This window comes from Typopeltis vanoorti, chromosome 12, assembly GCF_054136105.1.
Source record: "Typopeltis vanoorti isolate ZY-2024b chromosome 12, IOZ_Tvanoo_1.0, whole genome shotgun sequence".
NCBI classification, from domain to species: domain Eukaryota; kingdom Metazoa; phylum Arthropoda; class Arachnida; order Uropygi; family Thelyphonidae; genus Typopeltis; species Typopeltis vanoorti.
The window spans coordinates 80,765,450-80,781,754 of NC_143560.1; the positions used below are offsets into that span (position 1 = coordinate 80,765,450).

The window sequence follows — 16,305 nt, forward strand, 5'->3', positions numbered from 1 at the left end:
TCACATCTGGAACCATTCTTCTATTTTTTCATATGCACTGTATTCTTTTTACAATGTTAGCTCAAGTTCTTTAGTGAATTTTAAAGTATGCTTATTCCTTTATTGGCCTACCATTTCAATACATTTAAATTCGATGTCAGTATTAAAATATTTTGGAAAACAAGCAGAAGAAAGTTTTTACCTTCAGCATATTCCCAAGGCATGTTTTATTAAATTATACTTTGTAATTTCTATTTAATTTGGAAATTTCTCTAGTGCAAATTTGATTATTACTATGCTTTAATCACTAAGCTATAAAGGCCAACAAACTGAGTGCTCCTAAACAAACTAAGCTTGCTATTATACTGAGCAATAAAATATGATTATAAGCAAAAAATCAGGTACCTGTAAAGAAAACATATCACTATGCTTTAGTTATGTTTCTCATGTAAGCAGAAAAACAAAATACTACTCTCCCATGTTAAATCATGGTGATCTCCTTTCACATTTTTTGCTATTGCAATAGATCTAACAGATGTTGCTGGTGTAAGACCATGATGGCAAACGTATGACACACGATGACATTTTGGGTGACACACCAGCGTGCACGAGCATTCAACAACTATTTTTCCTGTTTGAATTCAGTTCAACTTTTGCATTTGTGTGAACAAGAACTGCGTTGAATTATTCTGTGCTAGTGCAACAATTTCTTATTTCTTGCGAAATTCATAATTTGTAATAAAAAGTTTTTATTTCTTTAATATTCTAACACTGTTATGGAGGAACCTCAAATTAAAAAATCCTGACTGAGTGATAAAGGAAGTGGTCAAAGTTTTCAAGATGCATGGACTGAGAATTATGGCATTATTACAGAAATGGCAAATGATTGTGCCGTGAAACAGTAGTAAGCAGAAGGTAGAATAGAAAAGGACATTTTGAAACAAATCATCAGCAGCTTTTGGAAAAAAAAGTGAGGAAGGAATATATTTCTCACTGCAAAGAGTGTCAAAATAACTTCCTTAAATTCTTAAGAGGCCCTACAAATTTAACATCAGCAAGTTTTAGCATTGCTCACTCCATAGCTCAGTATGGAAAGGCCCTCAGTGAAGTAGAATTTATTAAAGAATTCTTCTGAAATGTGCACCTTTTTTGTTTCAAGATGTGAAAAATAAAGATGCTGTTATTAAGCATATTTCTGATTTACCAGTCAGCAGAAATACTATTAAAGACAGAATGATGAAAATGATCTTCAACATACAAAATCAATTAAAAGGAGACTTAAATAATTGTAAATATTTTTCAATTTATTTTGATGAAACTGCTGATGTCATCAGCTCAGTTGGCCATCGTTGCCAGATATTTTGATGTCAGACAATGAGAGAAGAGCTGGTGAAGCTAGAAACGGTGCCAGTACATCAGGAAACAAAATATGCAATATTGTTCTAAAAATGAGGTGTGACCTAAGCATTGATATGTCTAAAGTTGTGTCTTTGGCAACAGATGGGGAATCCAATATGGTGGGAAAAAAGGTTGAATTTGTGAAACTGTTTATGGAAACTATAGGACATCCAGTTGTGCCATTTCATTGAATTATCCTTCAGGAATTGTTATTTATGTGCCAAGGCATGATTCACAGAAACTACATGATGTAATGATAACAAAACTAGTGAATAGCTGCTTGACCCCTTTACAAGCAAGAATTTTATGCACTATTGCAGGAAGTTAAATCAACTTAAGCTGACTGCTGATGCATAACTGTGAGGTGATTGAGTCGAGGAAAAGTCTTCGAAAGATTTGTGGAGTGCTAAGAAGAAATTAAGCGATATGTAATTTACAACGTATACTGGAATATTAATTAAAAGAAATTTAATAAATATTTCCTATATTTCGGCAATGTCACATCACCATCTTCATGGGAACATACAACTATGACGTGTATGCAGGCACTACAAAGAGCAAATGAGGCAGATAAGAGAAAACTGACATTTTTCCTAGTCATAAAGGTGCCCCCTAACAGCTATATTGGGTTGTCTTGGCTGTTGAGCTGAAGTTCTCAAGATGCAAGCTTCCCAAATTTGGAGCAGTTTCATGCACCCAAATTTGTTGAGGGTTTGGAAAGTTTTTTCAGAGCTGAGGCTGATTCCATGAACAATCTTTCGTATTTAAATTTGCTGCAGTGTAATAATGTGGCTTTCTTCCAGCATATTCTGTGGCGGGTATCCATAGCATGATCTGCAAGCCCATAGTGACTGTAATGGTGAAACCATTATTTATTTATTATATTTATTGTAAAATATTTAGGAAATAAGAAATATTAAATTTCTTTTAATTAATATTCCAGTATACATTGTAAATTCCTTAAATAATTTAATAGTCCTGTGTTACCAACGTATAAGCCTATCTACAAGAATTACTATCATCCACGGAGATTCTATCGCATGCAAGGCCCGCCAATACGGCAAACTAAAGCTGAAGATATCGAGACAACTGCTTAAAATGCTGCCAGGATAATAAGGTAATCCCAAATTGTGTAAAATTAAAGCACCGTTTCTCTTCACAGAAGGCTCTCCGCATTTATAACCACACTAGCTTTGCTCTACTATGAGAACAAATTACCACTATGCATGTTCTCCTGGCTGGCATAAAGAAAGCTATCTGGATGTTAGAGGAGGAGCTTTCTACCACGTTGAACCACGACCTTTGGATGATTCTCTATGACATCTCAGGACTTTGGCAGAGAAGGGATTTGAAAAGATACGAAGTTGGCACATCAAAAAATTTGAAAACTTGAAAAAGGACTCTACCTCCCAGCCACTCCACACTGTAATCAACCTATCTTCCGTTACCTTGAAGCCTGAGGCACTCAACACACTGAGTGCCTCAGGCAATTTCACAATTGCACCATTACTCCTAAGAAAATACCAGCCAAAGAAATAATGATTCAGATAGAATATGGTATCCGCAACCTTCCAAATCATGTCTCCAACATATCAGACTGGATCTAGCCGGTGTTCTCACCAAAACAAGACCTCCAAAAACAAAACTATCCAAAGGAGAATATAAAGCTCTACAGGAAATGAAGAAAAACAAAGAAATAATAATCACCAAAGTGGATAAGGGAAATGCCACTGTGGTTCTCAACCAAAACGACTATACAGGTAAGCTTAATGCTTTATTGTTAGATTGGGCTACCTACCTCCCTATTGAATATGATCCCACCAGCTCCCAAATTAGAACACTCCAAAGGCTCCTTAAGAAGGTCACTTCTTGGCCTGTGGAAGTTATCAACAAACTAAATTATTTTAACTCTAGACCCCTCCCCCCAAATATATGGACTTCCATACATAACCAAAATGTGTCATTACATCCCATAATAGATGGCATTGATTCCCCCACATATAAATTAGCCAAATATTTAGCCAAAGCACTTATACACTATACAGGCAACACCCAATCACACATAAAAAACTCAGCCCACTTCAAAGCCAGTATAGAAACCTCTCACTCCAACACACTGATGTAATGGTCAGTTCTGACGTCTCTTCCCTATTCACAAATGTCCCACTCAAGGAAACTTTAGAGCTCATCCAAGCCAAATTTCCTCCCGATATCTCAGCTCTATTTCAGTTCACAATGAACTCGGGCTATTTCATTTGGCAAGGGAAATTCTACAAACAGATAGAGGGGACAGTCATAGGTTCACCACCCTCCCCATCCCTAGCTAACTTCTTTATGGATACTTTTGAAGAGAAAGCCTTAAACTCAGCCCACAAAAATCCACTGGTTGGCTACGCTACATTGATGATTTGTTCGCTATTTGGCCACATGGCTCAGATACACTCCATTCCTTCCTAACACACAAACATCCAGTACTCCAGAATCCAGTTCACCTTGGAAAAAGAAGAAAACTATAGTCGCCCTTTCCTAGACACTCTAATCACTCGCCAGCCTGATAGATCCTTGGCCTTCTCTGTTTACAGAAAACCTACCCATATAGGCAGATACATTCACCAGCAATCCCCCCTCCCTCACAACAATATGGGGTTATTAAAACATTATATAACAGGGAAAAATTAATCTGTTCAGATGACAATGCCCTAACCACTGAACTGAACCACATCCTTAACTTTCTTAGCCAATGGCTACAACCCCTAAAAAATCCAAAAAATATTAAAACCAGTTACCCCCCCCCCCTCAAAACAAAGATTACACTAAATCCATCACCATTCCCTATATCCAGGGCACCTCTGATAAGTTACAAACTCTTGTTACAAACTTATAAGAAATCGGCATCCCTTATCTGCTCCAACAAAAACCAGTCCATTGTAGCAGTTAACTGTCCTACTTTGGCCAAACAGGCAGGACAGCAAATATCAGGATATCGGAACACAAAGACTATATTCGGTTTCACCATTACAGCCACTATGGGTTTGCAGACCATGCTCTGGATACCCGCCACAGAATATGCTGGAAGAAAGCCATGTTATTACAACGCAGCAAATTTAAGATTGTACATGGAATCAGCCTCAGCTCTAAAAAACTTTCCAAACCTCAACAAATTTAGGTGCATGAGAATGCCTCAAATTTGGGAAGCTTGCATCTTGAGAACTTCAGCCCAACAGCCAAGACAACCCAATACAGCCCATTAGGGGGCACTTTTAGGACTCTAGGAACAACGTCAGTTTTCTCTCTTCTGCCTCATTTGCTCTTTGTAGTGCCTGCGTGCATGTGTAATCATAGTTGTATGTTCCCAAGAAGATGGCGATGTGATATTGCCGAAAGATAGGAAATATTTATTAAATTTCTTTTAATTAATATTCCAGTATACATTGTAAATTCCTTAAATAATATAATAGTCATGTGTTACCAACGTATAAGCCTATCTATAAGAATAAGTTATATGTTGAGAATAAAAATTTGGAACAGTTTCCTCAGCTCAGTAATTGTACATGGGTCAGCACAATGATGTTTTTTTTTACAGACCTCTTGGTTTATAAGAATGAACTGAACTTAAAATTACAAGGTTTTGGCAAAAGTATTGATGTTATGTTTGAATACATAAAAGCTTTTGAAACTAAACTTCAAATTTTCAAATAAGATGTGGGGACTAAAACTGAAGTATTTTCCTCAAACTAAAAAAAAAAACATTTCGAGGTCAGTTTGGATGTGCAAAATGAAATGGAGCCCTTGCATATAAAGTAACAGCACATTTTAAACTCAATAAATGATTAGTTTCGCAGAAGATTTAATCAATTTATAAGTTTAGAACAGACAATTAAAACAAGTACCTGGATGTAGTAGTATACACTACTATGGAATTAAATGATTTCCAATGGCAACAAATTGAAGAATTAGAGCTGCAGTAGGCAGAGTTTCAGAACAGCTTCTGGACTCAAGTGTTTGTTGATCTGAGTTCTCAACTTGAGGATCCAGAAAGAAATCACCTGCAGAATGAAGAGCGCCACTACAAATAAGAAATTCTGAATGCTTGGAACCAAATACTGGAAACTTTTAGTACCCTTAAAAAATCTAGCAATGGCTTTACTTGCAATTCGCCCTTCTATATACTCTTGCGAGACCATATTCTCGGCATTAAAAGACATTAAAATGGGCAAAAGAAACTGACTGACAGATGAAGTTAGTGCTGCCTGCTTGGGCTTGAAGTGCACAAAGTACTTACCTTCAATTTCAGACTTATCCATTAAGACTCAGCAACAAATAAGTCATTAATTGATGTTAATCAAATCGAATGCAATGTGTTCCATTTTTTGTTCAATTCAAAATTACTATTAAAATTAGGGTAATTTTTAGTGCACTATTTTAAGCCCAATTATCAATGTGAATATTGTTTTCTCTATTGTAAATCACTGATTTTTCTTTTGTATGAAACAAACCGTTCTAATAATGAATCTGTTTTTTCATTATTATTATTTTACATATGTCTGAGTTTGTTTCATTTTTGTAATTATTTGACATGTCAATATAAATCATAATACCACATACAATTTTGTATTTTTTTAAAATAAATACAAAGAATTGTTTATCTTTTGTTTGGGGGGGGGGACACCAGCAGAGTCAAGTCAGACATTTTCCGAATTTCTAACACACTGAACCAAAAAGGTTTGCCATCACTGTGGCACTGTTGTAAATCACTGATTTTTCTTTTGTATGAAACCGTTCTAATAATGAATCTGTTTTTTCATTATTATTATTATTATTTTACATATGTCTGAGTTTGTTTCATTTTTGTAATTATTTGACATGTCAATATAAATCATAATACCACATACAATTTTTGTATTTTTTTAAAATCAATACAAAGAATTGTTTCTCTTTTGTTTGGGGGGGGGGGACACCAGCAGAGTCAAGTCAGACATTTTCCAAATTTCTAACACACTGAACCAAAAAGGTTTGCCATCACTGTGGTACACTATATTAAGATGTCTGCATTCAGCAACAGAAAATTTCATTATAACATCTGCTACTAAATTCAGTTTGCTACAGTGAATGCTTTGATACATACAAACATACAATAGATTACAGGTGCTATGAGATTTCAGTCAGGACTTTTCATAGTTCACAGTTCATAGCTGACAGTGTCTGCTAGAATCATGGCATTCTCAGTCACTGATGCAGAAACTTACCAAATGTCAGCAGTCAATGAAGCTGATGATCCTTCCTGGTGTATTAAGCATATTTTTTGAACATCAAAAAATAATTCACAGTTGAATAGTTTAGGCCTGCTAATTTGCAGAGTGGCATGGCTCTGTATTGAGAAAGAAAGGAAGAAGTCATTAAGTAGTGAATAAAGATCAACTTGAAGTGATGTAAGAATCTTTTTCGAAAAATGTAGCCCTCACATATACATTCTCCACTTGTAGTTGTTAACAATAACTGCTCATGGTTACCAGAAGCATCAGAACACAAGTATTGCAGACAACTGCTGTCATTTTGTAATCCTAAACTAACTCATATTGTTATCTGGAATATCACAAATTCTATAGTCAATTTTTGTGAGTTGTGGACTTAAGAATCCAAGTTTCTGGAATAAAAAAACTAGCTGATGCCAAATATCAACTATAAGCCAATGCAAATTTTTACATCAACACAACTGTATAATCCAGAAAAGTAAAACTACATGTTCCATTACACAAGAGAACGGCAATTCCAAACTATTATATATATAAAATATAATATTATATATATTATATATGTATACTCTAAATCTGGAGTATATCCTAAATTTCATAACTGGGCCATTATACTTCATGGAGGCTGAAATAACACTGCACTGAAACACGCTGTAAAATTATGTAATCCTCAATATATCCTAAGGATGTCTCTTCCAGCTAGACAATCCTGCCAACTGTTATACAAGATCAGGGAAAGTCTTACTGACTTACTTATTGAAGTCTCACGCAAGCTTACAGTTCTGCAAGCAATGATTATTCACTGCTTGTAGAACTGTGCGCATTATTGGAAATGCTGGAAAAAACTAACAAACCAAGTGCATCTTAATTATGTGCTGTTCAACCATGGATCAGCCAGGAAAACTGATGGTCCAATGTTTTTCTATGCAGATCCATGACCATCTTTACCCAAATTATCCAAGGTCTTATGAAAAATTATTTTAAAAGAATAATACTTCATACACTCACCTGAGTTAAAGACATCTGTCCAGTAGATATCAAATCTTCAAGTCTTCCAGGTGTACCAACTACAATATCGATCTATGAAATAAAAATTTAAGTCAGACAGAAGATAAATTATATGATAACAAATAAAATTTATTGTTTATTATACTTACTCCATTCTGCAAAGCTGCAATTTGTTCTTTAGCTGCAACACCACCAACAACTAAAAGTTCTCTATTAAGAAAATGAAACAGCTTTGAGATGAGAAGCTATTTACTTTTTTTTTAAAGTTATTTTTGAACTTGAATTTGTGATATTGTTTAGCAGGTAAAACAAAAAAACAAACAAACAAAAAAAATAATAATAAAAAAAAATAATAAAAAAAAAAAAAATATATATATATATATATATAGTAGTAATAAATAAATAAATAAATATATATATAATTACATCATTGAGAGGAAAGACATGTTTTGTACTATGACCATTCCCAATCAAACTGAACCTAAAATCATTTTAGTGCATGTACTGCTGACACTAAAATAAATTTTAATACCAATTCCGAGTATTAAATTTCATCAAGCTGGGGAGAAATTACCATTAAAAGTTCTAGCAATAAAAATAGCCAAAGTATAGTGAAAATAAAAGGAGAAAAATATAATTTCAAATTGTTTATGCCAATAAAAATGGAATTACAATGGGAAGAAAGTGTCTTCAGCCATTCTTAAACCTAGTCTCTTCTTCCTGTAGCTTCCTCAGTGAGAGGGTGCAGCACCATGTCCCTCCAATTCTCTCTGTTGGTGGTTTTCATTTTTTGTTTCTGCATAGCCATGTGATCCTGTCCAAGATCTTATATCTTCAAGCCATGTCCTTCGTTTTTTGCCTCTTGATCCTTTTCCCATAATTTTTCCTTCTAAAACTGTTAGTATTCTCTGTCCTGCTGAACCTCTCAGTACATGTCCTGCCAATCTCATCTTTCTCTGGATCATTTCCTGTAATAAAGATCTCTGTGTTCTCATTCTCTGTAGGACATCTGTATTTGTCACATGTTCTGTCCATGGGATTTTCAGAGCTCTCCTATAGCACCACATTTCAAAGGCAATTATCTGTTGTCTTACTCTCTTCTTGAATATCCAGGTCTCACTTCCATATGTGAAAATTGGCCACATTAATGTTCTTATCATTTCTTTTCTTTGTCTTGATACTCACAGAACTTCTGAGCAGATCTTTATTTTTCCAGAATGCATCTTTAGCTATGGCTGTTCTTATTTTTATTTCTTTATCTTGCTTTCCATCTACAGTGAAGCAGGTGCCTAAATATTTGTATTCTGTTGTATGTTCAATTTTCATATTGTTTATGAATATTTCATAAACAATATGAAATTATTGTTTATGAAATATTCACAAACAATATGAAATTTTGATTTCATATCATTTGATTTGAATATGAAATTTTGATTTCATATTGTTCATAAACTCAAAATGAAATGTTGAGTTTATGAATATTCTCAAAAGAAAGCTCGGATCTACTTTCTTTTGAGATTTTCATAAATTTGGTCTTTTTTGCATTTATATCTAATCCAAATTCTTTACCTTCTTCAATTAGTAGCTGCAATAATCTGATTTTGTTTCTGTTTTCTGCTATTAGAATGGTATCATCAGCATATCTAAGATTGTTATATTTTATACCATTGATACTAATTCCTATTTTGTGTTTTTCAATCTTTTTCATCACTGTCTCACTATAGATATTAAATAGATTTGGTGAACAGATACAACCTTGTCTAACTCCTCTTTTTATTTTCACCACAGAAGTCTCATCGTTAAACAGCTGCATTTTCTGTTTGGTCTAAATCATTTTTATAATCTTAAGTACACGATCTTCTATGTCTAATTTATCTAATATATTGAACATTTTATTATGTTTTACCTGGTCAAAAGCCTTCTGAAAGTCTATGAAGCATATGTAAATGTTCTTATTTTTTTCAAGTGATCTTTCTATTAGTATTTTTAGTTCCAGGATAGCATTAATGGTTCCCATTCCTCTTCTGAAGCCTTTCTGTTGTTCACTCAATTCACTGCTTATGGCTCTTTCAATTTATTTGTTAACAATGGTTAAAATAATTTTAGAATGGGATATTAGGCTCACAGTTCTGTAATCCTCGCAATTTTGTGCATTATGTTTCTTTGGAATTGGTATGCAGATAGATGTTGTAAAAACTTCAGGTAATTGTATTGTTTTATAGATGTCCTGAATGGATTCCACTAAATAGTTGTTATTATTGCCAGTCAAAGTTTTCAGCAGCTCAGCCCAGAATATTATCACACCCAGGGGATTTATTATTAGGAAGATTCTTAATTATGTGTTCTACCTCCTTTCTTGTGGGTAGACTGGTATCTGTTGTTACGTTTAACTTAAGGTGTCGTGAATCATTCTAACATGTTACCATTATCATCATCATAGAGATCTGATAAGTACTCCACCCGTCTTCCATTTATCTTTTCCTTATCAATGAGTATGTTTCCATCTTTGTCCTTGATGTTATTAGACTGTGTACGTTTTGCTTTTCCATTAAGTTCTTTCACTTTCAGGAATGCTTCTCTGATTTTCTTCCTATTTTGTAATTCTTCTATCTCGGTGCACTGCCTATTCATCCAGTTCTCTTTCAATCTTTTACATAACTGTTTGATTCTTTTATCCAAAGTTTTATATCTTAACCTTTCTTCTTCATTTGCTCCTCTTTCCATGTTCTTCTTTCATCAATAAGGTTGATTACCTCTTGAGTTATCCATGGTTTTTTCTTTCTTTCTTCTTGTTTATTGATGTGGTTTTTAGCAGATGTTATGATAGCTGCTTGTAGTCTATTCCACTGAGAGGGTTCATTTTCGTTTTGCAACTGTGCAGACAGCAGCTCTGAAATATTTTCATTAAATTTTGATTTTATTATCAGATTTTGTACCATTTGCAGATCCCATTTTAGGGGTTAACTTCTTTTAAATTTTATTGTTTTCAGGCGAATATTCATCTTCATTAAGACCAGTCTATGATCAGATCCACAGTCAACACTTGGAATCACCTATGAGTTCCATATTCCACTGAAGTAACGTTTATTGACTACAATATAGTCTAATTGATTTTTGCATCTTCCATCTGGACTTTCGCATGTGTATTGCTGTTGGTTTTTGCTCAAAATAAGTGTTAGTTATGATGATACTGTGCTTGTTACAGAAATCAATCAGCTTTTGTCCTCTCTCATTCCGAATTCCACGTCCAAATGGACCCACACGTAGATGTTCTCTCTGATCCAACTTTTGCGTTCCAGTCACACATAGCACAAATAACTATCTTTCTTGCCTCCGACTTCTTTTATACACCATTCTATTTCATTATACATGATATCTATTTCTGCTTCCTCATTCTGTTCTGCAGCAGCATATATTTGAATGATCAGCATATCTCTAGGTTTAAATTTCACTAGAATTGCCATTACTCTAACTGATATTTTGATTATATGGATAATGTTTTTATTAGTTTTCTTCTCTACAATAATGGATAATGTTTTTATTAGTTTTCTTCTCTACCAAAATGCTACAGATCTTCTTGATATTTCACCACCTACGTATATATTTTATATATCTTGTTATTTGGAAGTTTCGACTCCAAATCTGATGATCCTTTCCAAAAAGTTTCCCTTATTCCTAGTATACTAATATTCAATCTCTCCCATCACATTAGCCAATTTCCCGCATTTATAAACCTAGTACTGGGTTAAAAAATAAATAAAAAATAAAAAATCATACAATAGCATACCAATATGTACATCAGGTATAAAGTTTTTATAATTACACACAATAGATTACAGTTTTGAAATGTCCAAAGTTGTATCTGATTTTTTTTTTTTGAGAACAATCATGTCTGTGCCAAATTTCTTTTCCAAAGAACTAAAATTTGTGATGATACTTTTGTAAAAATCTGATTAGTGATAAAAATTATTGCACATTTTTGGCATATGTACCCTAGGCATTTTGTTTTGACTAATTCTGCCAGAACAAACAGTGTGACAACCCAAAACTCAAAAGGATTTGACAAATTTTATTTTATTATATTTCATACTGAGAGAGCAGTACTACTCTTGCAACACGTCCAAAAGGACTGATGAAGGCTGAAGCCATAACAATAGGCCAAAGCTTTTACAAGTGATAAAGTACAAGGGTATCACCTGATGCCAGTCCTTGGTATCCTATTTGTCATGCACTAATGGTAATGCCAGGCCACCAGTGTACCCTGCAGGGCCCTCAAAGAAATAATTTAACATCACTTTTGAAAAAAACAAGCAGAGACAAGTCTCTATAACTCGCTGCACTCCACACACCATTTAGAGATATGGTGGTACTGGTAAAATGAGGAGCCACCCCAAACTCCTCTTCTATTTGCCTAGCAAAATCAATGGTACTGGACCTTTCTCTCATGACAATAGGTAAGTGAGCATCCAGTACCCACTACCTGAGCATCAATTACCCAGACACCACCATCTTTCCTCATTACAATATCTGGCTTTCTAATGCCAAAAGTGGTTCTATAGTGTGGTACAACTATGGTCTCCCAACCTTTGTTATTAAAACGGTTAGTCAATATGGAGACCACATCATCATCATCATGTCTCTTCACACGAACACCATGTGTTTGGAAACGCATTGAGAAATATGTGACAAAGTCTCGGTGTAGCGGCAACCAGCCCTACAACTAAAGTCATCACTGCCCCATCAGGCTGTTCGGGCACTAGTAGGCAGGGCGTTTATTCTAGTCCTTATTAAATCAACAAACTCAAAGCAAGGAAGTAATCTGGTTCCACCACGTACACAGTGATGTTGCGGAGGTACCAAGTGCGGCTCTGCTAATGAAGCGCCATCTATAGTACTGTAAAGCAATGATACCCATCTCTTATACTCACCTCCTGCTGTCTCAATCAGGGAGCCCTGGTACTGAGTCCACCCTTTCACGTGTCTAAAGTCCTCTTGGATAATCACACTATGGAAAGTCTCTCTACAGAGAGGAGATGATGAAGCTGCAAGTTTTCCTATTCTAGCTAAGTCGAGTCATGAAATTAACCACCTCAGTGATGGGACCCCAAGCCTGCCGTCCTTCCCCCAAGCATGGAACTGTGCTACTGGGGTGTCTGAATTAAGATTAGTCTGAATCATTTTGTCAATAAAAGTAAGTAAAACCAAAACTGAACCACATAAGATCATGCATCTGTAGATTCTAAATCCTACATTTTATTCAACTCTATTTACCAGGAGAGAGTAATAACAAGGGGGGGGGGGTGCTTAAGGGTCAAAGCTGTATAACTGAGAGGAGATCTCCACATAGCCTTTAAAGGAATGCGGAGAACCGAACAAGGCTTCTGACCAAATGTCCAATCCTCACCTTCTTGTAGTGCACCCTGTTGGGTATCTACCTGGATACTGAACGGACGAGGATGGCTGGCAATTTGGAATTTAGCCAACCAAATTGTATTCTTATTGGTTAAACCAAAATACAAAATGATGGTACAACATGACAAAATTTCATGCTGGCTGGGGCGTCGCCCGGATAAACAAGGCCCCCGTTGTTTTCGCCAGGGAACCAGGGCGAACAGCGAAAAGTCAGCTACTGGAACAAATCTGAAAACAAACCCCAACTCAACATCAATGTAAGAAGTCACCCCTATTATGTCGATCAACGATCGACATAATAGGGGTGACTTCTTTCTAGGGGTGACTTGATTGTCATTCAGGGAATGACAATCAAGGAAAAGAAGGAGTAGCCATAATATTCAACACAAAATAAGAGGCTAATCTTCTTGAATGGCAAGCAGTCTCAAAGACAAAGACAATGAAAATAGGTAGAATTGTTGAAAATGTCAACTGTGTTGTGAACGGGGAACCTGTGGAACAAGTAAAACATTTCAGCTACTTAGGCACGATTTTTACTGAAGATGGTAAATTAAATATGGAAATAGACAACAGAATCAACAAAGCTGGTATGATAGGAAGTCAAATGAATAAATTCATATGGAATAAGAAAGAAATTAGTCGAAACACTAAATTAGCTGTATAGAAGACAGTGTTCAAACCAGTTTTGACTTATGGATCTGAGAGCTGGGTCAGAAGTAAAACACTTGACCAAAGACTGGAGACCGCAGATATGAGAGTCCTGAGAAAGATTAGAGGCATGAACAGATGGCATCAATGGCAATATCATATTAAAAACAAGGATATTAGGAAAGAACTTGACATTGTTGGCATCCAGGAATGCGTTAGCAGAACTAATCTCAGGTGGTATGGTCACTTAAACAGGATGGGCGAGTAAAGATTAGCAAAACAAGTGTTCTCTGCCAGGAGAAAGACCCAGAGGAAGACCAAGATATAGTTGGATTGATACAGTACAATGTGCCTTAGACGATAGAAATATAAGATCTGATAATGATAACATTGGAGTCTTGACAAGTGATAGACTGATTTGGAGGAAAACTGTAGATAGGAAGTCAGTAATGATGTAAATTTTTCATGTAGTACTATCATATCCTGTACACCCCTTGAGGTTACATGTCAGGAATTTGATGATGATGATGCGTAACCGCAATTTATAATGGATATGTTTTGCTCCTTTGTGACCTTGTAAAGGGTGTGAGTAAAACTAAAATTAAGAAAGTTTGACAGATTTTTGTTTTGATAACTTGGATACTCTTGGATAGCTTGCATACAAAGCAAATACATGCTTATGTTTTGTGGCACTTGTTTAAAAAGAATATGCACTAACAAAGCAAGTGGGAAAAGTTATGAAAACAGCAAGGTATTTTCAGTCTCTCTCAATCACAAACTGAATCAGTTTGAAAAAAACCTAAATCATGAACTGGGTTTGGGATACTCTAAGAGTGCCAATGTGGTTGGGAAAGCATCTCTGAAAAATTGTAATCTAATAAATGTTGTTATCTTACTGAGAGAGAGAGAGAGAGAGAGAGAGAGAGAGAGAGAGAGAGAGAGAGAGAGAGAGAGAAAAAGATCAATCTCTTCTGCAAGATTAATACAAATACAGGAAAGAAAAAAGGAATTATGCCTAAAAGGAAATACTGTTCAAGATATAATTGGTCAACAGGAAAGAAAATTAACTTTTTTGATGTAGGGAAAATATTGAATACATTTAAATGGAATGAGAGAAATTAGTCGGAACACTAAATTAGCTGTATACAGGACAGTGTTCAAACCAGTTTTAACTTATGGATCTGAGAGCTGGGCCAGAAGTAAAACACTTGACCAAAGACTAGAGACCGCAGATATGAGAGTCCTGAGAAAGATTAGAGACGTGAACAGATGGCATCAATGGCAATATCATATTAAAAACGAGGATATTAGGAAAGAACTTGACATTGTCAACATCCAGGAATGCATTGGCAGGGCTAATCTCAGGTGGTATGGTCACTTAAACAGAATTGGTGAGGAAAGATTAGCAAAACAAGTGTTCTCTGCCAGGTTGGCAGGAAAACGACCCATAGGAAGACCAAGATATAGGGAGATTGATATGGTACAAAGACTCCAACATTATCAGATCTTATATTTCTACCTTAGATGATAGAAATATAAGATCTGATAATGTTGGAGTCTTCACAAGTAACAGAATGATTTGGAGGAAAATTGTACATAGGAAGTTAGTAATAATGTAAATTTTTCATGTAGTACTATCATATCCTGCCCACCCTTGAGGGTAACTGTCAGGAATTTGATGATGATGGAAAATAGCAAGCAACTGAACCAAACCAAAAAAGAAAGAAATGGGGGATAAAAACACATTGAATATGTAGAAGTGGCTGTTAGTAAAAGCAACAACAATCACCTTTACAAGAATGTAGCAAGTAAAAAAATTTTTAAATAAATGATGAGCTGTCCCAACTCTATGCTAGTTACAAACCTGCAAGCAAGCTTAAGTGATGCAAAGAATATGTTACTAAAATAAGTAATCCTTTATCCAAGTGTGAGCAAACAAAGTTTGCACCTGAAAGTATCTTCAGGACTGGAGAAAGGTAGTCCTGAAGATACTTTCAGGCACAAACTTTGTCTGCTCACACTTGGATAAAGGATTAAACTAAACTTATTATAGTCTAACCAAGTGAAAAATAAACTCTCAATATGTTACTAAGTTCCTTTCTGAAAATGATGCTGAAAAGGAGAAAATTCTTCTTCAATATCAAATTATGGGAAAAAATCAGCACAAATATGACTAAGTGATCATGCCATACTTGACAAGAAATTATATTCTTGTTTTGATCCTTAACCAAGTGTATGCAAAGTTTGCATGTGAAGTATCTTCAAAACTAGTGTGCTTGTATATCGAAGCTATTGATGTCACATCAATTTTTTAATATCCCATAATTCAAAGCATACTTCCTTTTGGATGTGTATTGCTATGTATCATGAGAAAGGTCCCTACTCAGACCTTCCAGCAACTTCTCTGATTCAGAGTATTTTAACAAGATGATACACCTTTTTATTACTTGTATATAGAAAATATAAAATTTGCAATAATTCAAGCTTAGTATTTTCCTGAGTCTACCTTCCACTGATGAGACCACAATAAATATTAAACCAATCTGGGGGTGGTGGTGACCTTTCCCATAATGTACAGCAATCTAAACATTTTAACTGAAGTGTGTTC

At 35.1% G+C, this 16,305-nt stretch overlaps 1 protein-coding gene across 1 annotated transcript in view; it reads right to left on the minus strand.

The window, feature by feature from the left end:
• The window catches only part of Ddx1 (ATP-dependent RNA helicase Ddx1), a 336,696-nt gene that overhangs the window by 140,512 nt on the left and 179,879 nt on the right, over window positions 1-16,305 (minus strand). Inside the window, exons 16-17 of the mRNA XM_090401751.1 lie at window positions 7,787-7,847; window positions 7,638-7,709 (exon numbers count right to left, since the gene is read on the minus strand). Of these exons, the coding sequence (XP_090257877.1) occupies window positions 7,638-7,709; window positions 7,787-7,847 (133 nt within the window). The remainder of the gene's footprint in view (window positions 1-7,637; window positions 7,710-7,786; window positions 7,848-16,305) is intronic.